Source organism: Buteo buteo, chromosome 4, assembly GCF_964188355.1.
Source record: "Buteo buteo chromosome 4, bButBut1.hap1.1, whole genome shotgun sequence".
NCBI classification, from domain to species: Eukaryota; Metazoa; Chordata; class Aves; order Accipitriformes; family Accipitridae; genus Buteo; species Buteo buteo.
The window spans coordinates 45,087,596-45,109,485 of NC_134174.1; the positions used below are offsets into that span (position 1 = coordinate 45,087,596).

At 43.1% G+C, this 21,890-nt stretch overlaps 1 protein-coding gene across 35 annotated transcripts in view; it reads left to right on the forward strand.

The window, feature by feature from the left end:
- Positions 1–21,890, forward strand: part of CAMK2G (calcium/calmodulin dependent protein kinase II gamma) — a 118,045-nt gene that overhangs the window by 72,166 nt on the left and 23,989 nt on the right. For all 35 annotated transcript variants that reach the window (XR_012650103.1, XR_012650104.1, XR_012650107.1 and 32 more), the window contains 8 exons: positions 339–411; positions 3,550–3,652; positions 4,525–4,608; positions 5,480–5,574; positions 8,223–8,345; positions 10,665–10,748; positions 11,409–11,451; positions 19,122–19,162. Coding sequence is in view for 26 of the 35 variants with exons in the window: in XM_075025750.1 (XP_074881851.1) it covers positions 339–411; positions 3,550–3,652; positions 4,525–4,608; positions 5,480–5,574; positions 8,223–8,345; positions 10,665–10,748; positions 11,409–11,451; positions 19,122–19,162 (646 nt within the window). In the remaining 9 variants the exon portion in view is untranslated. The remainder of the gene's footprint in view (positions 1–338; positions 412–3,549; positions 3,653–4,524; positions 4,609–5,479; positions 5,575–8,222; positions 8,346–10,664; positions 10,749–11,408; positions 11,452–19,121; positions 19,163–21,890) is intronic.

Consider the following 21,890-nt stretch of genomic DNA (forward strand, 5'->3'; position numbering starts at 1 on the left):
TGTGTGGGGTGGGCACTGTTGGCTGAAGGAACAAGTGAGATGCTTAGTGTGATGGGGAGGAAAGGAAGGAGATGATGGGAGACAGGAGAGAGGCTTTGTGGTCCTGCTATAGATAGGATGTTTAGCGTCCTGTTGCTGAGGAGGGTGGGGGTGTCCAGCTGTGACAGTACTGAGCTGTGGCAACCAGTGGGCGTGATGAAGGAATTCAGCCTGGGGTCTTGAACTTGCCCTGGTACAAATATAAAAGTTAGGGAAATAGTTCTGGGATGAGATGAGATGCCAAGTGTATGTGTGTGTGTGTGTGCATAACTCTGTGTGTCTCTCCCTTTATCTTGCAGCCACTGTATTCATCAGATACTGGAGAGTGTGAATCACATTCACCAGCATGATATCGTGCACAGGGACTTGAAGGTAATATTTCCTCCATGCCACAGAGGCTGAGGAGAGCAGCCAGGGGATCATTGGAAGAAGCAAGACAGGAATACTGTGCCGCCAGCTGGCAGGGGTTTTGTTTTTGTTTTTTTTTTAACTTGAACTGGGCTCGGGGGTTCCTGAAGCACAAATTTGCTCCTTCAGAATTTTCTAGAGTGTGTGCTGAACTCCTGAGGAAGTTTTCAGTCTTCATGAACCTTGCCAGCTCTCAGCCTCTCTGAGGCAGCTCCAGGATGGAGTAGTTGTGAACCTTGGAGTGCGGTAGGCTCTCAGAGAAACTTGGGTAGGATTCATTATAATGAAGGACGCTTTCTAGTCTGCCATTGAAGAGATCTCTAGAGACCTGGGGCAATCTCTGTTCAATCTGCCAGGATGAGTTTGTCTGCATAAGGCATGTATATTTTTATTCTTCACTGTTGCCAAACACATGCCATTGGGCTAGGTCAGAGATGCACAACAATTTTTTGTGTCATTTCTTTCTTCTCTCATCAGTAGAAGTGCTTTTAATCTAGACCCAAAACTGCTGGCTAGTTAAACACTGGGTCAATCAACCATTTGCCACATTATAACACATTTATAGACCCAGAGCCCCCACAGTGTAGTTACTTAAACTCCCTTCCCATGCAGTGCCAGCTGTACTGGGAGCTGGGCAGGCTCCAGAATGAAGAGGTTTGTGCGGGAAGGTCTGCCTGCCCTGCAGCCTTCTCTGTCTAAAGTGGGAATGGTGATGGCCACCAGTGGTCCAGTTAAATTAATGCAGGATGACACCTGCTACTAGTGTTGGTTTTGGTTTGTTATACAATGCATAAGGGGAAAAGTACAAAAATATTTTGCAGAGAGCAAGGTAAAAGTATGTTGCAAGATCAGTGGCAGTGTTCCCCCAGTGTTTTGATCTAGTGGACAGCTGTTAACCCTTAGTGTTTCTGGCAAACTCCTGTGCAACACTTCTGGCTGCCTGATTCAGAGCACACTGAAAAGATGCAAGTGATCTACTATGGAATGGCTGCTCTGGATTAGAGCTGACACCTGCTCTTGAGAAAGCAGACTACAAGAGGCACTACTGCCCCAAATTAGGGCCTCTTTGAAAAACAGTAGTTTTTCCAGTACAGGATGGTTTAAGTTTTCCTTTGCATCCTGTGTTCAGATATAATCTGTTTGCTTCCCAAGTTTTGTTTGTGTGAAAATTGTGAACTTGTTTAGAACTTATCAGCTGCTAGACATTCCCCACTGCAGTTAATGTGTTTCTTCTGTTACTTGCTCTGATTCACTGAAACTCTCCAGGCCTGAGGAGTAGCTGGTCCTTCTAGCAATAAAAGATCCTGTGCTCTTTATTTAATAATTAGCTCCTTGCCAAAAGCTTGGCCTTCAGGATCAGTGCGTAATAACTGCAGAGCTTGTTTCAAGTGAAGCTTTGTCTTTCGCAACTCCCTCTCATAAGCCTGTCTTTTGGCTGACATGTTCTTAAAGAACTTAAAATGTTGGGCTGCCCATAGGGACCATAAGAAATTAGGGAATGCATTCACATCCTTACCAAAAAGTATGTGAAACCTGAGACAACCCATATGTTGGCACCCATGCACATGGATAAGCACCATTAGCCTTAAGGTGTTTGTAGCTGTATTTTAGAAGCAAACAGTGCTTAGCTAGCACAAGCCAGGCCTAAATTTCACTGTTTCTTAGTCAAGCCAAGCCCAGGTGTGATCTGAAGTTGGGAGGGATTTTCAGAAGACTTCATTGGTCTTCTGCTTTAGGGACTTGTTTACACTGGTGAATTTTCATCAGTGTAGCTTGATTAACACAATCTTTTCCACTTCCCATATAGTGAAAAGCCAGTGGCATCCAAATGTATTGAGACCCAGTTCCCCTTCCTTCCATGCTGCTTATGGCAAGGACTGTGATGGGCAAGGCTGTTCTCCCTTCGTTAAAGCAGAAGCAAGGCACATGCCCAGTACTTTAAGGCAGGTGAATGAGCAAAGCATCATGTTCCTGTAAGGCAGAACAGGGATAGAGGCTTGCTGTGGGATGGAACTGGTGAGCAGGCTGCAAAAAAGACCTTCATCGGGTTTTTGAAACTGAGACAACCTCCTGTTTCTGTATTTCCAGGCTTCCATCTTGCTTAGTTAAAAAATCAAGTTGGTAGGAATTTCACAAATGATCAGAAGGGGGTAGGATGAGAAATTGCATTTGTCCTGCCTGTCTACAAGTTGGGTTTCCTGCAGAGCTGTAATAGCCACCATCTTAAAGGCTTTGGGGTTTTGAAGGGTCCCATGTAACTAGCTGCTCTGGTGCTTCAGAGGAAGCTGCTGACTCTCAGTCCAGCTTTTGGAGTTGTGATAAGCCTTCTGCTGAAGCTCTCTGCTGGAACACAACAGAATTATGATATGAGTGAGATTCATGTGAGGTGGAAATGTGAGGGGCAAAGGTCTGCCTCTCTTTCCTGGCACATGGGGGAAGTGACATGGCTGCTTACGGTATAGGTGTCGGCAGCAGTAGCAAGAGAGCATATTTTACGCTGCTGTAAATATGTAGCATGAAAAAATAGCTTACAAGAACACTCACTGCTGTGCTGCTTATGCCAATTTGAGGCTGAGGCTTTTTCTGTAAGGGATGAAAGCTACTGCCTATCCAGATGATGCCTTCCTGCATTACGGTGCTGTATTTGGCAGCCCTTATTAGCATCATATTTACTTTTCCAGTGCCTTGGGGACTGTGTAATGTTCATGGGGAGAAACATCACTGCAGATTGTATCTACTGCATCTTTCCCCGTTTTCCTCTCCCCCTGATTACTCTCTGCGGGGATGACAGAAAAAAATTTTGGGTTCTGTGCTGCAGGAACTGTACTGCCAGTGCCCTCTGGTGTCAGCATGTAACGTATGGGCTGGTTTAGGAGAGGCTCTGTCTCCCACAGAGGACTTGTGTTAGACTTGAGGATTTTCTGCCACTCTAGGTCGAAGCTGTTTGTTGCTGTTGCTCTGCACTCACCTCAGCAGCTTTAGTACATGCCTGCTAAGTTCAGTCAGCAGATTGAATTTAATGATGTGAATACTGAGGTAGGAGACTTTAATGAGGCTGTCAAGTCTTTCATTCTTACCCCCTCTTTTCTTTCTTCTCCCCAGCCTGAGAATTTACTACTGGCAAGTAAATGTAAGGGTGCTGCTGTCAAACTGGCTGACTTCGGACTGGCTATAGAAGTCCAGGGAGAGCAGCAGGCCTGGTTTGGTAAGAGTGTTTGAGCTTTCCCACTTTTGCTCCCCCCTTTCCTGGTGGCTGGTTGAGTTGCACCTGCCCTTTCTCAGCTCTTCCAGCACGCTTGTGTGTATTTGGCATTGCTGCTTCCTTTCCAAGCATCACAGCCTCTGGGTCATTGGGCATGAGGCTAGGTGCAATAGAGGAAAGAATATGATAAATAAAGACAGAAAAAATGGCCATGTATTTCTCTGTTTTTCTTCTCAGTTTACAGTAGATGCTAGTATGAGAGACAAATGCAGCTGCTAAGTTTAAACCCTGATCTGAACTTTCCTACTGCTCAGGAGTGTAGACATCTGGAATTTTGTTTGGTCATTTTACAGAAATGCATTTGACCTGGCCTTCCTCAGGCACATTTGGATCTGGCCTTATCTTTGTTTAGCTAAAACATAATTAGAAATAAGACCTTCTCAGGCTAAACATCAGCTCTGAGACTGTGCAGCGCTGCAGAGATTCTAGAGAGATGGCTGCTTTCTCCTGGTCTACCCATGCCATTTGGCAATCGGATGTGTCCCATCTGTGTCTTGTGTTTTCAAACTCCAAGCCATTATATATAACAATGATATAAGGCCTGGCATGTGAGTTTGTGCCCAGCTGGTTGACATGGTCCCTCTTTCTTTTCTGTTTTTCTTGCAATACATAGACACTTGATCCCATCTGATTTTCTTTTTTTTTTCTTTTTTCTCTTTCTGTTGGTTTACCAAGAAGTAGCTCTAGCAAATATGAGATGAAAGGTGGGAAATGGCTTTTCGAATTTGTTGGTTACCACTAGTGGATTTTGTGATATGGCAAGATCTCTTGTGCTTGCGTACTGTAAGTACTTCATGTCATCCATTTCCTGGCAGGGTTTGCTGGCACTCCAGGCTACCTCTCCCCTGAAGTCTTAAGAAAAGATCCTTATGGAAAACCAGTGGATATATGGGCCTGTGGTAAGATTCTGTCAAAACGTTTTACACTTAAACAACACCATTTCATGTAGAAGAGCAATTCCTTAAAACCTATTGCTGGGAGGGTGCGCAGTGCTCCTTCTTATTGGGTGGAGAGGTGAAGGCATACTTGAGGATAAGCACCTTGTGTAGATGGAGTTAATATTGGAGCCTGAACTCATTTGATTCTGGCTCCTGATCCTTTCCTCAGGCCATCAATCAGGTGTTTGAGACTCAAGAGATAGGACCTGGCTATGCTTTGTAGAGTCAGTTGTTTAGATAACTGTAGCAATTTCCTATTACACTATGTAAAAGATGAAATACTGAAGAGAGCTGATTTTTTTTAAAAAGGAAAAAATGAAGTGTACATGTATCTGGGACTGATAAGTTTAAAGATATATGATATCAGTGTTGCCTGACATGGACTAAATGGTTCTCTGCAGGCCAGGAGTGTTAGCTTTGTCAGTGTAATTTTTGTCCCAAGACCATGCACAGTAAGCATCTAAAAACATAGTTCTTCCTAAAAAGTCCCTTGCTGCCCAGCAACCCCAGGGGATGTGGCTTCATTTTATTCTGAGAGAGCTGGGAGTTGTGGCTCACTAGCCATCATAGCCAGAGGAGGGTAGAAGGACCTCATGCACCTTGTTCTAGCTCCTGGTAGCTGGTTTAAGAGCTGAACATGAAGTGCCAGGGAAAGGTTCAAAAGAGGAGAGGTTTGTACTATCCTTTTCTACCTCAGAAGGCTAAATGTGATGGCAAATGAAGATACAGAGCAATCATTGCCTTGGGGACTGTCAAGAGGGAAGGAAGAGGGGCTGAAGGAATAATTGGCGTATTAGCCTAACCATAGTATATCTGTGTCTCTCCCTCCCAGGAGTGATTCTGTACATATTACTAGTGGGGTACCCTCCCTTTTGGGATGAAGATCAGCACAAACTCTATCAGCAGATCAAAGCCGGAGCCTATGACGTAAGGGCACTTTCTTGCTGAGTACCTGCATGGGTATAGAAGCCATCCAAAACATGGTGCTATCATACTTGGTGTCCAGCAGCAGGCCCCAAGCTACTGTGCAAAGTGATGTTGGACATGTTCATATACCTCCTTGTCTTCACTGCCTGGGATACAGTCCTGTTCGGGCCTACTGAAAGGATACGTGGAAAGCATTGCAGTGGGCACCAAGAGGTTGCTGGTCGTTAGGGAAATGCGGAGCTAGAAATACAAATGGTGGGAAATGGTGTCTTGTAGTGCATTTACCACAAAGTGCTGCAGATGTAGCCAATGGTAACTCTTTCAGAGGAGCAGAGGGAAGGTAGAATGAAGGAGCCTGTCTTTATCAAGGCCTAATTAAAAGTACGGGGCAGCACTGTGTAGAATAATATCTTAAATTATGGCTTCTGGTCTCCTCAGTGCCATAGTGGAATTTCTTCCAGCCGTGGAAAGCATGGAGCCCAGTCAGAAGACTGAATGGCAGGGGCCTTTGGAGGGGTGGCTTTGTGGTGGGCATCAGCGTGGTGGGTTGGAGGTTCTGATAAAAAGCCAAACAGTTCATGGAACAGTCATCAGAGCATGGCAAAACTGAGGTGTAAAAGGTGCCTGAGGGAGAGGAGTAGCAAGGAGGTTAGTACTGGGGAGCAAAGGTGGTGTGGAATGTGGTTTGCGTACCACAGCTTGAATGTTGGACATAAATTCTTCCATGTAAGGAGAGGCTCGGGAGGGAAGAAGGAACTCCTGGAAATCCTAGCTCAAAGCCTGTGGGCATGAATATCACGAGGAAGTTGGGGAGATAATTTTGTAGGCTGTCTTCTGGTTTGTATTACAAAAAAGGCAAAAAAAAAAACCCAACAAAAAAAAAAGCAAGGGTTCTGCTGGACCCCAGTTACCTCACAGCTTCTGTGCCTGAGACCATGAGAGCAGCTGTACTGGTGAGAACAAAGGTCTGCCTAACCCCGTGTCCTGGCTCAGTGGCTTCCTGAGTGAAAGCAAAGTGATGTCTTTGTACTTGATACCTTAAATGGACTTGTGTTCTTCTCTTGCCTTCCTGCCTCTCTTGTTCCTGTGTTGCTTGTTCTTATTTGAAGTGGTTTTGCACTAATTGTATCGATGAGGATTTTCAAAGCACTTCAGGGGTTAAATATCTAACTCTTTCTGTAAGTCATGAGGAGTGAAGTGCCTGATGCCTCCTATCTACCTGTTGGTTTTGAATTCTTACCTATAATGAACAAATTCTACTAGATTCCTCTCCTGTTTTGCCTGGTAGAAAACAGCTCAAGTTTTACTGGTGTACCTGCCCCTACTGTCCTTACCCAAGCATCAAGGGGCCTGTATGCACTGGACTGGTCTGTTGTTCTCTCTTGACCATAGAGGAAGTGACAACGGTGAATTGGACTTTGTGCTGTTGGGTAGGAGTTTTGCGCAGTGTTACCATGAATGCTTCAGAGTTCAGGTGGGGGGAAAGTGTCCTGGCTAGAAAGCTCAGTATCATAATTTTTGAGTAGTGTCTTGCAACATTTGCAGAACAAATTGTATAATGCCTTTCTGATGCCTGAGAATGCAGAAATAAAATTATATGCAAATCAGATATGGTGGATGTATTTTTATGACCCAACTGAGCAAAGCACAAAATGCAAGAGAAAAGAGATGGGATAATCTTTCTAAATAATGTAGTACTGTAAGGAAATGTTCTCAGGATAGATCAATCTTTCCCCACCCCTTAAAGACAGGGGACTTTATCCCAACAGCACATTTATCTTTGTGTTCTCAAGTTCACCTGTACTTGTACAGTAGATTCATAGGGGAGAGAGACATACTGCATTTAATCTCAGCATGCTGTCATCTATACCACATGCAAGCATCTGGAGGATGGCATAAATATCTCATCTTTATCATTACTAGAATTATAGGAAAGAGCAGTTACCCCTCATGTATGATCAGCAGATGAAATACTTGAGATTCTTGTCTTTGTTTCCATGCTTCTGTATCCCCACCCACTATTACATCTCTCTTGCTCTCCATGTAATGATTTTTGGTATGGTAGATGCTTTGCTAACAACTTGCTGGTGGGTTGCTACACCTAAGTGACTGGTGTTGTTCCGGGATATTGTGCTTTAGGGTGGGGAAGGTATACATGATGGGATGTTCTCTGTTAGTGGTTTTTGCTTTCATGAGGTTTTGCTGTAGTTAAGTGTTTGTGATTTTGCATATGCTGTTATAGCTTCTTAGAATGCTGGAGAAAGAGCAAGGTGGGGTAAAAAAGGTAGTGCTTGTGTTTTTCATGTCAGAACTCAGTTAAAAAGATCTGTGACTTTACTTTTTTGACTGCTGAGTGTGAAAGAAATTCAAAGGTCTGAGTGATTCCTAAAAGGCTTTTAAACTGTTAATCTTCCTGCCTGTGTCTGGTGAATGGTACAGATGTGTCCTGCTATCTGGTACCATTGATTTGCTGGATTCTGTAGGATTTTACTTCAGTGTGGGTTTTCACAAAAATTGATGATTTTGTGAATATGTTGACCCTTGTATCAAAAGGGCAAAAGCTGGAATTCAGCTTTGTAGGAGGGAGAATCTCTTTTGCTAGTAGAAGGCATTTTCAGTTCATCATCCGTTCCTTCTTCCTCTTTCAGTTCCCATCACCTGAGTGGGACACTGTGACTCCAGAAGCAAAGAATTTGATCAACCAGATGCTGACGATAAACCCAGCAAAGCGCATCACAGCTGACCAGGCTCTCAAACATCCATGGGTCTGTGTAAGTGTTTTCCTCTATTACAGTTTGATTTGTGGTTTACCCTGAACTGACACATCAAGAAGACTTAGCTGCAGGGAACTCAGAATATTTTAAATATTTCAAATTGTGATTTTTTTTTTTTTTCGAGGTTGGCTTTCAACAATCCGACTTTGTCATGCTGTGGTGCTTTTATTGCCACTGTAGGAAAAAGAAAATAAATCCCTTATGCTTTTAGAAGTTTTGTGAATGCCCACTTTCTGGTTTTCCCCACATCTCCTCTTCCAATCCATATCATCCTAAAATGTCAGATGGAGTTTGGCATCAGACAAAGTATTTTAGGATTGTTTTGTTCTTCATCTCTACTTCAGTTTATTGCATTGCATCTTTGCAATGTTGGAACATTTCTGCAGTGCTGCAGCTTAACTGCCTGTAAACTTGAAATCAGCCAAAAATCTTTTGCTGTTCTGTGTATGTAGTCTCTGCCTTGCCAGACCCCACACATAAGCATTTTTCATCTTCTGCAAAGTTGGCAAGGAAATCCCAGAATGCAGCTGGGAGTGGACGTAGGGGTGGGCAGCAATGGTGCACTTTTATCTCTGCAGGATGGAATAGTTCCACCTAATGGTGGTGCTAATACCATAGCATGCTTCTGCCTTCTAGTATGTATCTAGTGTTTTCCTTTGCTCCTTTGTTCTTGAGAAGCTGTGGTGTTTTATTCCTTGTGCCACAAAACAACAGTTTAGCAATTTAAACTTATGTGAACATCTGTGTAACAGGAGTGTAGTGTCTGCTGTGAAGTGATGCGAGTTCCTTGGAAGTCAAAACTTCACACTAGCTGAGACTTTGCATCTCTTTTTTTTTTTTTTTTTTTTTTTCCTCATTGCATACTTGTAATCAACAGCAGTTCCTGTATATTTAACTTTTGTCCAAATGCCTGTAACCAAAGCTGTATGTATTACGATAGCTCACTCCCTGTGGCAACATAATGTAGAACGGTTCAAGAGAGGCTTTCCTTCTCTGAGTTATGGGGAGTTCAATTTCACTTCACAGCTATTTCAGCCTCTCACCCAAACTGCCTCCTGTTGAGTCAGTTGTTTCCATTTGCTCTGCAGTCTCTATGTGTGCAACATGTTTTCTTTCTGGAGAGGTATTGCTCCTCTGAAGTAAATGTGGTAGGAAATCTTAAAAGTTTATCTGAGACACTGAGTTTCTTAGCATCACTGAACTTCTGAAGTACGTGTCCTGACTCTTGTAAGCCCACATTGAACAATTGGACATTACTGTCACTCCTAAGGAGGCTGGATGAACAGTGACTGCCAAAGTTGTTAGAGAACAGTTTAGCTATATCCTCCCTCCATACTGCTGTGTGTACTGCAGCAGGTCACTAGCTTTGATGACAGGATCAAAGCAGAGACTTCACATGAAACTAGCTGAGTATGAACATGGTTTACAGTTCTTTTGGGTATTGCAGATTTTTTTTCCAAGCGGGAGAAGGGTAATGGCGGGTTTGCACATGCTGATCTGCCAAGTTAGTAATTCACACGCTGACCTTGTAAAGGGAATTCAGGCTTGTGGCTCTATGCAAGAGCAACAGCTACTTTGGCATTAGCCTCTGGTTTCCTTATGCACTCTAAATGCCTGGCAGCATCAGTTTCTGGTTTCCTCATATGCTTAATGACTGGCAACACTTCTGGGAAGTTCTCATTTTGCAGCTGATGGGATCCCAGTCTACTGTGGGTGACAGGTGTGCATCACTGGCTAGAGGTTATGCTCAGGTTTTTGCATTGGTATGATAAAGCTATATGATCTTTCCTCTTACACACTGAAAATCTGTTTCTGCAAAACTGATGCAAAGATGCCGAGGCCTCTGCTAGTCAAACACTTACATTCAGGGAGTTGCCATGTCCAGGAAGGCTACACCTCACTAGTATTCACTTACTGCTTGGAATTTCCCCTTAGAGACATAACTAATGCAACGTAGATCTTTTCTGTAGTGCCTTTAATTCAGTCCCCTGTGGGTATGCTTGTCCATTTGACTTTGTCTTCTTACTGTCTTGGTCCATTTGTGTGCCTGCGAGACAGGGAGCCTTGATTCTCACCTGTACCTCAGTCATAGAGTTTCTTGGGCACAGTCCTGTAACAGCCAACCTTCACTTAATATGTCTTACTGTATTGGGAAGTTCCTTAGTTATGAACTCATTACAGTGTTTTGCAGCCATGCAGTGGTGAGAGACTTGGCCATGTCAGCTTGCATGTCATGGTTGTGTGCAAGTGGAGCAAACTCCCCAGACTGAATTAGTTAGGGTATGTTCTTGATCTTTTGCTGTTCCTGTTTTTCAGCAACGATCCACTGTTGCTTCGATGATGCACAGGCAGGAGACTGTGGAATGCTTGAGAAAGTTCAATGCTAGAAGGAAGCTAAAGGTATGTTCTAGTTTGCCTTAAGTTTGTTTTTAATCCTCTGAATTTGAGGTTAATGCCTTCCTAGCAACAGTATTTTTTTTTTTATGATTAGCTCACTAACATTAGTGAAGTACTTTATGTGGGCCTCCAGTACAGGGTACTGAAGTAGTGTATTGAGGAGCTAGGTAGTTTCTTTCTCCAAAGCTGTAAGTTTCCTGTGCCTCTTCTGCTACATAATCACCCCTTCTATGTTCTGCAATAGAGTTGAAATAGAGCGACTACTTAAATCCTGGGGCTCTTAGTTCTAATCACTGTCTGCCTCCCAGTTAATAGTGTATCAGTTGCCTGTAGCTAGGGCAAAGCCTCTGGCCTGTGCATGAAGCAGCTGTCTGCTGCTTGAAAGCTAGGAATCAATTGTGTCTAAGCATAACTTAGTGCCATTTTAGATTTCCTAGGCTATCCAGCCTGGCCTCTAGCTGCCGCTCTAGAAGGGCACGACTCCGAGCAGTCCCATATCAGGTCCAACAGCCACATGTGGGAATCCTGGATATAACTAGGACTTTCCAGGGTAGCATTGGGATACCTCTGCTTTGGCACCTGACGCACTGTGTTCTCCATGGGTCAGCCCAGCCCCTTTCTGAAGTGACACTGTCTGTTATCCCTGCTTTCTCTTCCCCACAGGGTGCAATCCTCACAACAATGCTTGTGTCTCGGAATTTTTCAGGTAAGTTCTCATTGTTCCTATCCCTTCCTTGGTTTTGTTTTGTGTGAGTGGTTGGGATATTTTAACTATTTTGGGGTTGAGTAGGAAGGGAGGAAACATGCTCACAATTCGTCATGGTGCACTGGTGGTCACTTTGCCTTGGCTGGTGACCAGTATGAAATAGGAAGTGATTTGTTTGGAGAGGAGCACATGGCACTGTAGTCTGGTACTAAACAGAAATAAAGTCAGCTGCAACAATCCTCTCAATATGCTTTGTTATCAGATTATTTTGGGGAAATTCTACCTGGCATTTGTTAGCTTTCACGTCTGAAACCAGGAGTCAAAAACTCTTATTAGGTAGCAGTGATTCCTTTAGACCTGAGGGAGAGACACGGCAAGTAATAATATTGGTGAGAATAGAGACAACAGCTATTTGGGTATTGTATTACTTTGACTCATCAAAAATGGGTCTGAAGCATCTAGCTATTACAGTTTTCCTTCTTGGAGTCTCAGAAGTGGTTTTCATCCTTTTAAGCTGAATAACTGGTAGCTTGGCTCCCACCCAACTGCATTACATAGTGCACTTACTGAAAATGCAAATCTCAACATGCAAATCAGTGCTTTTTGGAAGATGATTGTCTTGGCTCAGCACATCTAGGTGATGCAGTTTTATCTGTGTTCACTTCCATTTGCGTGGAAAACCTCCATTTGCAAGTGCTTTTGGTTTGTGGGATTGTTTGCTTTCTTTGCCGTCTTTGCCATTTTTTTCCCTCTTTTAAAAAGGGTAATCATTGAATGCATGAGTCAAATTTTTATTGCATCTGCCTACAGTTACTTTCAAGTGAAAGTCTGCTATATGGATTATAAGTGATGATGAATGAAATGGAAGTGTATTAATGTCATCTGGCCACGTACTAATGGTGGATACTAATACTTGTATTCTGGGTGATGTTACAGTAAACTTCTAATTGGCATGAAGACCCCATCCCAGCATTCAAAGCGCACATTCATGCATACATTCTTTTGTGAAATCAAGGCAGCATTTTTAAATGGTGTATGGTGATTTGAAAAAAAAGTAAAGGATGTGAAATCAAGCTACAAGTAAGGGACAACCCTCAGCAACTTCAGGATGGTTTTTCCTTGGTTCTTGCTTTCAGGTGAACCTGTGCCAATATATCGGGACTACTTGTGACTACAGCAATTTCTCTTTACTGCATTTCTGATAGTTTGGCCTTAAACGGACAGAATAATTTTCTCCATTCACCTGTCCCAGGATTGTGCTATTACAGGACTTAAAAATTATACATTGTTTTCTGAGAATGGTTCTGAAATAACTGTTTGAGGAGGTATGGCACAACAACATGGCTTCTGCAGGACTGTATGAAACTTAACATTTTCTTGGGCTTTCTGCTAGTGTGAACAGTTTTTGATCTGTTTACACAGCTAGTTTTTATTTCACCTAACTGATGATTCTGAAATAGTCAGGGTTTGTTTTTTTTTTTAAACAGCAGTTTCAGAGTCATTGTTAGTCTGCAAATGTTGTCACTTCTAATGAAGCTGCAGAAGTGCTTGGGTAAGAAAATCTCCTGTGGCCCAGATTCTGAGTACATGAAATGCTTGAGAGAAGGGTTCTCCTTAATGATGTGTGACCTATACATCCACTTATTCCCTGAGCTAGTATCAAGGAGGAAAAGGCTTGTTCTGTTCATTCTTCTCTGTCTCAAGGGCTGAAGCTGCTGGATCTGCTTCAGTTAACAGCTGAAAAAAAGGAAATCCTAGGTGACCCATAGTGAGTGCAGGGTTCTCAGTATCACTGAGTTCTGCTTTTGAATATAAGCTGCAATCCCAGGTAATGAGACAAGCTAAAAAAATGTCTAGAAACAAATGTTGTGAATTTAGATGCAAAGCATTTATAGCCTCAGCGGATAGTAGCAATTCCTAATTTTTGATGTGTTTTGAAAGTGGGGGGATCAGCTACTCTTGTTTTCTTTGCAGGACTGTGTGTAATATGAGCTTGACTTTTTAAAATTATTACTATTTTTCAGTTTACTTAGGTTTTTTAATTGCTGCAATTGAAATACATAAATCTGCTGGAATTGAAGAATAAGTGCATGCTAACTGAAAGTAAAGAATTACAAAGTCCATGTGGGAACTTTGGGTAGAGCTCAGACTTTTCCTATCATGATAGGTCATCTAACTGCACTTGAAAATTTCTGAAATAGTACTTGCTTCTTTCCCTAAAGACTTTAAGAGGTTTTTATTTTCTCTAATGGGGTGACACTGTTTTGTGGGCCTCTAAAAGCCCCATTCCCAGCAGATAGGGAACTAGATTTATGAAGAAAGCAGCTTCTTCCTGTTTGGGGATGAGATCTTCTAAAAGCTTCTTCACAGATGTTTTGAACCAGGAAGAAAATGAAGGCTCATGTGACCCTGGTATCAATTGATTAGGCGCGATAGTACTATCTGCAGGAAATATGAGAAGACTTATTTAATCCTGTTTTTATTGCTATCTCCTGTCACACATTTTGTAATATGAAGTTCCTTCATTTGAGAGTGTGGTTTTAGCTTGTGACAAATGGTATGCTTAGAGTCTGTAGCAGTACTCCTCTTTTTTCCCATCAAAAAACCCTTACTTTTTACAAAGCAAAAAAACCAAAAGTTTCTGTTCTTTTGTGAGTAATCTGTTGCTTGCTATGTGCCTTTTGCCCCAGATCAGTTCCTAAAGATGAAGGAATGTGATCTGGCTCCTTTCCCCAGTTACAGTATATTCAACAATTTAATATTAGCTGTTTGTGGTGGTTCTTAAAAGATTGTGTCTCAGGTCAGCTGTAGGCTATTTGTTAAAAGCAGATACAGTCGCACTCCTTTCAGTGTAGCTCAGGAAACTGAGACCTGGTTACAATAAGGGGTTTGTAGTTTCTGTACACACTCTGGTAGGTATTCACTCAGCTGCAAGAGAGAACGTTGCAATATAAACTTTGCTGTGGGATATTCAGAGTTGCACCAGGGTATACACAGGATGATTTGAGTGCTCACTTGAGGCTTTTGATGTTCAGATGATCCAGGCAAATGCTGATTTTATCTGCGTTCACTTATGGAATACAGAAGTATAGTCAGGTAAATCAATTGATTAGATCATATGCAAGAAACTCCTAAATCACCTTCTGAGAAGTAAATGTAAATTTATTACTAAGAGAAAGTTGGCAAGGCTTTCAGAGATTCCTAATAGTTGCAGTATTTAAGAGTGCCTGGACTCATTTATGTAGATAAAGCTCTGTAAGTAAGCCTGCTGTAAACTGAGTGAAAGGATGGACAAAATTGGGTTTCATCCTAGATACAGCCATCTTCACAAAGTGCTGAGAAGTGTATTTCAGGCTTTAGTTTTAATGAATGCTCCCTCTTAATTTTTCTCTGAAAACCATTGGGGCATGTCTGGGAGATGGGTGTGCATCTTCAAACACTATCTAACCTTGAGGTTTTCCCAAAGCATTGGAAGTATTTGTACAGTGATTTGTACAAGTCTAGGCATTGTCTGTGCCTGATGAGATGAATTGGATAGGAAGGAAGATGTCTGCTATGTCTAGAGATCCTATGGGTCCAGATCACATAAAGGCTTGCATTGCCTAATGGGGTGGAGTTTTTACCTGCCTTTCCACCTGCTTTTACCCTTTTCTCTCTGCTTGTTTTAAAAAGAGTGTTTTGAAGTGACTGACTGCTTTTCATGACCCTTTGTTTATCCTGTAGCAGTTCTTTGAACAGAATAATTTTAGTCTTGCTGAGGAATAGAAGCTCTCATGGAAGGCTTTTCATTGAGGGAGGGAAATGTTAAATGTTGCTGCTTATCTGCTGCTCAGGTATGTTTCTGGAACAGTGGTGTTGTTTAGGGGGCAGAGGGAGTTAATAGCAAAGCAGGATTAAAAAAAAAAAACAAAAAACCAAAACCAACTATTCAGCAAGAGAGAGTCCACACTGTAAATTCTGCCAGGCAGTTATCCCATGCAAATAGGTTGTCTTTCTATTAGTCTCTCACTTAGCACATAACATTCCTGTGCAATTGCTATTGCAACACATTCCTGTACCAAGTCACTGGAGAATCTAAGAGAAAGGGGACTGCTGAGACAGAAGCCAAAGTGAGGGTAGAGAACACAAGACAACAACTCCCCTCTATTCTGTGAAATCACTCTGCTGTGTTTAAACAGCTGCTTCTAGAGTGACTTGTGCCTAAATAGCCATCATGGCAGAGAGTTAAGAGTCAGTCTTTGCTCTATCTTGTCCTTAATAAATAGATGTTCTTGAAGTTACACTGCATTTGTGGGCATCATTTGTAATGGTAGCCAGAGGTGTCTCTTTGGGGCTATATACTGACTGCCAGTTGGTTTGTGGTGAGCCCCAGAAGTGACATCAAGTTGAGAATTAGTTAATCAGACTTTCGCTGAAATTAGAATATGAGGATGACAAGTCACAGCTCTATGTCATTGGGAGTTCTGTGTTGGTATAATACTATTTTTATTCTAATAATCAAGTCTCAGCAAAGTCCAAAATTCTTCGTGGTGTAAATGCTTGTGTTTAGAAGCCAGAACTTGGCTTGTCTGTTAGACTAGCATCATTAGTTAGTCAGGCTTAATAAAAGCAACCTCAGTGTTATCCCTGCATCCTAAAAAATACTTTCTGGAAGCTTAACTGAGATGAGAAACATAACTGAGATTTGACAGCTGGGGACAGGGCAAACCAGGGCAGGCTGGGTGAAGGGCTGCTCTCTCTGGAAGAGGAGGAGTGGGGCTGGTGGTGGGGAGGAACTATCCACGGCTGTGTTTAGAGTGGGTATTTCAGTCCCTCTTGGAAATTCCCTCCTCCACTGCCCCCTCTTGGCTCTGGTACATCCAGTGTCTAGTGTTTATTGCTGATGAGTTCAGTGTTAGGGATTTGTGTTTCTGCCAGGATCGTGGTCCAGAGCCCAAGCTGTTTCCTACAGAGGTCAAAACTGAGAAATGTGGGAAGACAGAGGGGTATATGGGGGGGGCCTTTTGTGTTTTCAGAGATTAACTGGAGGGTGTCTTGTTAAACCAGGAACAGAACTGTGCTTTTAAGTTACCGGGTTAGCAGCATGTGCCTTTGTACTATTTCATTATAGAGGAACTCTTAATTCCACTGAGAAGAGGGAATTTAATCCCTTTAATGTGTAGAAGAAGTAGGAAGGATGGTGAAAATAAATACTGGTATCTCATGCTTGGAAAACTGCAGAGCATGGGTACAAGACCATTTCCTGAACAGTGAAGACTCTGCCTTGGATTTTCTGCCTCCTGTTGTCTGTTTGTGAAGTTGCATGCTGGCTGATGCCAGACTCGTAAAATGATTCTTGTTACTGGAAGCCTTGTCTGTTGCTTGCTGCAGAAATTCCACTTGCATCGCCATTAATTTGTCGCACAACATGTACAGGCTGACCTGTGGGTAAATCTGCATGCCTCCCTTTTGTCTGAGGTGTCTGCAGTCGTCTTTGCATGTGAATGCATTTCATGGGCTCTCCGGTTGTCCTTACAAACCACAGTATGATGCGTGAACTAAATACACCACAGACCGAGTTTCCTTCTACACTGCTGGGATGCTGACAGGCTTGTGGGAGAAGAGTGTGTACTGTGCAGAGGTACAAGCAGGGAAGGGGGCTGAAGGGCAGGCTGCACTGGGGAGCATTGGGTCAGCATTACATAGTGCTGGGCCGCACAGAGGGTCTCTCAGCTGAATTTGCTTTAATGGTGTAGAATGTGATTTTAGCTGTCTTTTGTCCACAAAGACAAATGTGAGGTTCTGGGGAAACTGCAGAAAGTGTAAAAAATGTTGCTTCCCAGCTTGTGTCTGGGTCATTCCCAGGACATAAGGTGGTGCTGTTTCCCTTCTCTGATGTTTTGGGTTTTTTTTCACTTCAAGGATGTCCCGTTTGTGATATTTGTTAAGTTGCAGAATCCTTTACTCCTTCAGAAGTATTCTAAGGCCGTAACAGTTTCTTGTTTTCAGCAGTTGCTGTGTGAGATGCCTTGATGTATGTGTGGTATAAATGCTGGACCCTTTTTGACCCCGTTGTTCTCCTCACTTCGATGTCAAATCAAGCTGTCTTCATCATGCCTTGAAGGTGGCAAGAACTTCTCTGTTAGATTCAGTCTTGCAATGCTTTAGTATGTCTACACTCAGCAAAGAAACTGTTGCAGGACAGATGAGTTGCTTGGATGACTTTGCCCACCTTCATGTGTGCGCACTAGAGCATTGTGTTTTGACACATCACATTCAGAAAACCTCTGCATGAGGTTCTTCCAGTGTTCTTGGATGGTTTCCGAGAGCAGGAATGAAGACAAAATCCTGATCTAGATTTATACTTGCATTAGGAAGTAGAATTAGGAAGACCAATTCAGAGATTGTAATAAACTTATATGGGGTGCCACCTCGTTGTGAGGAGACACCTTAGTCGTTGCACCAGCTCAGCTAATACTGTCTAGTTAATCCATATCTGTAGGGTCATATGGTAGGGAAAGCAAGGTGGAAAATGCTTTTGACACAAAACTTGAACAGTTGCTTGGATATTGCAAAAGCATTTTTGCCTAATGTTGCTCTTTCTAGAGAGAGACTGAGCACTCTGTGTGCGAGTTGGTCAGCATGTCTTTGGGAGCGAAGCATTTCAACAGTCATGTGAGCATTGTCTTAGGACTTGCCTTTTCTCTAGGCCTTATCTTTTCTGGAGCTAAAATCCAGGTCAAATACCCAGACCGGTATGCTTCCCAGCAGCTGCTTAGCAGAGGCATGTCAGTGTGTTTACAGAAGTTGAAACAACTGAAGATGTTCTTCATGGGTAGGCAAGCTATGTTTTATATCTGTTGAGGTTGTAGATGGAGTCTTACTGTTGACAGTCATTGTCAACATACCAGTTACCTGTAATCGATGGAGCAGCTCCTTCATCAGTCCGAAGTGTGCCTTCTGCCAGGCATTTGTTGTGGGTTCCCTGTCTGTGCTTATCATGCTCTCCCTTTCATTGCTAGTGCCAGTTGTTCAAGTTGAGCACAGCAGAGCACCTTTATCTTTCAGTGAAGAAATTCAGCCTAGTTCCTGTCTCTTTTCTCATTCTCTTTTCCTTTTTTTTTTTTTAAACAGTTATCAGAGGCTGCCTTTTGCACTTTTCCAGTCTCTTCCTTTCAGCTATCCAGATGTTTCCCCAGAGTAACTGTGAATAGTAGTAATTAAGAGGCCTCCGCATTATGAGTGCCCCCTTTATAAGCAAAGTCTGTTATGTGAATGGCTGCACTTGAGGGGAAAGCCCTTATCCTGTTGCAAAGATGTGGCAAATTTCTTTAGCATTTTTCCCTGTAACTGCTGGTACTTCTGGATGGGGTCACAGTGTGTGAGTAGAGCATTGAAATGGAGCTCTAAAGTCTCATTTCAGATTTGGTCTTCCTGAGATGGTGAAAGTGGGAGTATTTTTGCCTAAGGAGGTGAACAACAGCTAGGATGGGTGACCCTCTGCCACCGGGATGGATTTGATGAGTGACTTGGCCTGTTCTCCAGGTCTCTTGCTGTTAGAGAGGAATTAGCAGGATGGTTGTCCTTCTGAAGTCTCGTGCAGTTTTGAGGGAAGGGGCCGGATGGGGGCGGGGGGGAGAGAATAGTCTTGAAACCAAAATCTGACCTACTTCTCCTGCTTCTCTCCACAGCTGCCAAAAGCCTGCTGAACAAGAAGTCAGATGGAGTGAAGGTAAGTTCTTGCTTTCCCATTTCACTGTCTCTCCCACCATCTGAACAGAAGACAGCCATTTTCCCTGGTGCCCCTCCCCTTCCAGGGTAAAACCACAGCCCTGTCCTGTGGCTGGGATTGTTATGCTCAGTGTATCATTATAGAGCCCAGTGTGGGATCTTAATATTCCTTACATGCACCTTATACATCACACAACTAGCTAAGTGCACTGTTGTACCAGCAAGATTTCTTTTTCCCCTTTCTCTGAAGTATGGAGAACTGGTCAGTGCTGTGGATTAGAAAGACCAAGGACTTGCTCAAGTGTGACACACACCTCTGACTAGTCTGTTCTGTTCAGTGCAGAATGCTTCCAGGTATCGAAATTGCACAGAGCAATTGTCAGTGACTGATGATACCCAGCAGACCTCATGGAAGTCTCTTTGTCTCCCTCCTTGGACAGATGCTGAAGGTTGAGCTGGAAAGAGGGGTGGAGAAGGAGGAGCCTCCAGATGTTCATGTTTGTACAGAATGGAAACTGAGTCTTGTGTTAGAGTTTGGTCCCTGTCCCTGAGGGCCAGGCACTCCCCTGTTCCCTTCTAAGGGGAATTATTTTTTCCCCACTTCAATTTCACTCTTTGTATGCAGAGTCATCCTTTAGTTCTGGAGGTCAAATAGGCCATTCCCAAGGCTGTATATTGCTGCAGGCAATAGCCCTTTACCATCTGGTACTGGAGTAGAGACAGTCATGGGCTAGAGCACTGTCTTCCCCTAACTGTTCCAAAGGATAACTGTCCTCCACATGGGAAAGTAGGGTTTGGTTTATTTGCTTGCATTTCCATTGGAAGTCCAAACGTTTCTCCACAGCTGTTAGGCGGAATAGTTCATCATCTGGTTTTACACTGTGGACAGTCTTCATTCTCCCCATGCTGGGGGGTTGACAGGCACACTGCAGGACCAGCATGCTTGTTCTCTCCTGCTCTCTTAGCCCTTTTCCATTTTAATGAGGCTCTGTTTCCAGAGGGCTCACAATACAAGCAGGCTGCTGGAAGAAGAGGTGTTTTCAGAGGAGTTGTGTTTATTTTAAGGTACTGCTCTAGTAAAACCTGCATTCCTGCAGTTCTGCTATGTTCTGCCCTAATGACACCCAAGTTTGGGTTTTTTTTTGACCAAAATGCTATAGTGCAACTGCAGTTCTTGCCCTAGGATACTTATCTTTGAAATGTACCTGCAAGAGTGAGCTCTTGTGCCTTTGCACATGCCTGCCTCTTGTACCGACATGCACTGAACACATGCACACTAATACAGCAAGTGTGTTTTGAGTTGTCGCATCTGTCAATACGGAAAACATTGCAGTAAAATCCCAGTGGAATAAGAATGGGTGATCCCAAATGTTGTGAACTGAGAACCAGCAGATACTTGCTTCAAAATCCCAATGTGGCAGGGGAGAAGCAACTGGGAAAGCAGCAGATACCAACACATCTACATAGTTTTTGTTAGCTACCTAGAAAAAACTTGTTTTCTTCTCAGGATTCTTGATTTCCAACAGGGTCTCAGGGAATGCTACAGCTTGGGTCAAAATCTTCCAGAAATAGACAGGTGATGTGCGCATGGGTTTTGAGGCACAGCTTCCTGGTCACGTAGTTACAAGGAGACCTGTTATGTTAAAAGACTTCCAGCTCCATAGAAAGCTTGTGGTGTTTGGTTTATTGAGAACACGGTGTCTTCCTCTGTGAAAAGGGTAAAGCTGGATTTGCTTTTCTAGCTGAAGTATTCTTCAACTCTTCACAGTATATATTGTTCCTGATACATACAATTGAATACTTGTGATAAAGTGGAAGGTAGATTAGAGATCACAGCATTCTCTGTACATGGTGAATGGGGTTGTCCTCTGGGAACCTCTTTTCTACTTCTGCATGACAGTGGAGACCTGCACTCAAGTCTCTGCATGCAACTTCCTTGCTCCTAAGAGAGCAGTCTTGCCCTGCAGTATGAACCTGAGTGGTGTCCATGAGGGGCGTTACATGCTTTCAACCTGCACTGAGGGACCTCCGAAGAGTTGTTTAAGCTTCCCATTTTCCCCAGACAGCATCTATCTTCAGGTGTGGTTTTTGAGTCCTCACTTCTATAAGCTTTAAAACTCGGAAGTTATATATTTTTTCTTAAAGCTGGTGTTTTGAGTAACCCTCTTGCTCAATAATGCAGACTTTTAAAAGTACAGGTCTCTTCCCCCTGGTGCTAAGTTTGGACAAGATAGAGAGCAGGTGGTGGTCTGTGTGTGTTTGTAGTACATCCTTAACACTTCTGTTGTAGGATTTCTGTGGCTACATGCTTATTTCTTTCCTTGCCCTGGCTGTCTACATGTACAGTGCTGATTCCCATTAGTCATCCTATGGAAGTATATAGCCTTTTACCACTTCCATTTGCTTATTGGAGCAGTATTGGCACAGTTGGCTGCTGTGCAGCAGTCTCTGTGCTGGTCACTGTCTGGCAGGTGGCCTCACCATTGTGACCAGTCTGCTTTTCATGCATTGCTCCTTATGTGGGAAACTTGTAATTTTAGCCCCACTGATCTTCTCATCCTACGTAGTTCTGACAAACAACTTGTGCCAGCGACTGGTTGAGTTAAGAGCATCTGGCCTTGTGTTACTCGTAGTAAGCTATGATTTTCTGCCCACTGCAGTAGTGCAGGGCACAGATACCATGACTTGAACACCAAACAGATTTTCAGCTTTGTGGTACCTTTTTCACT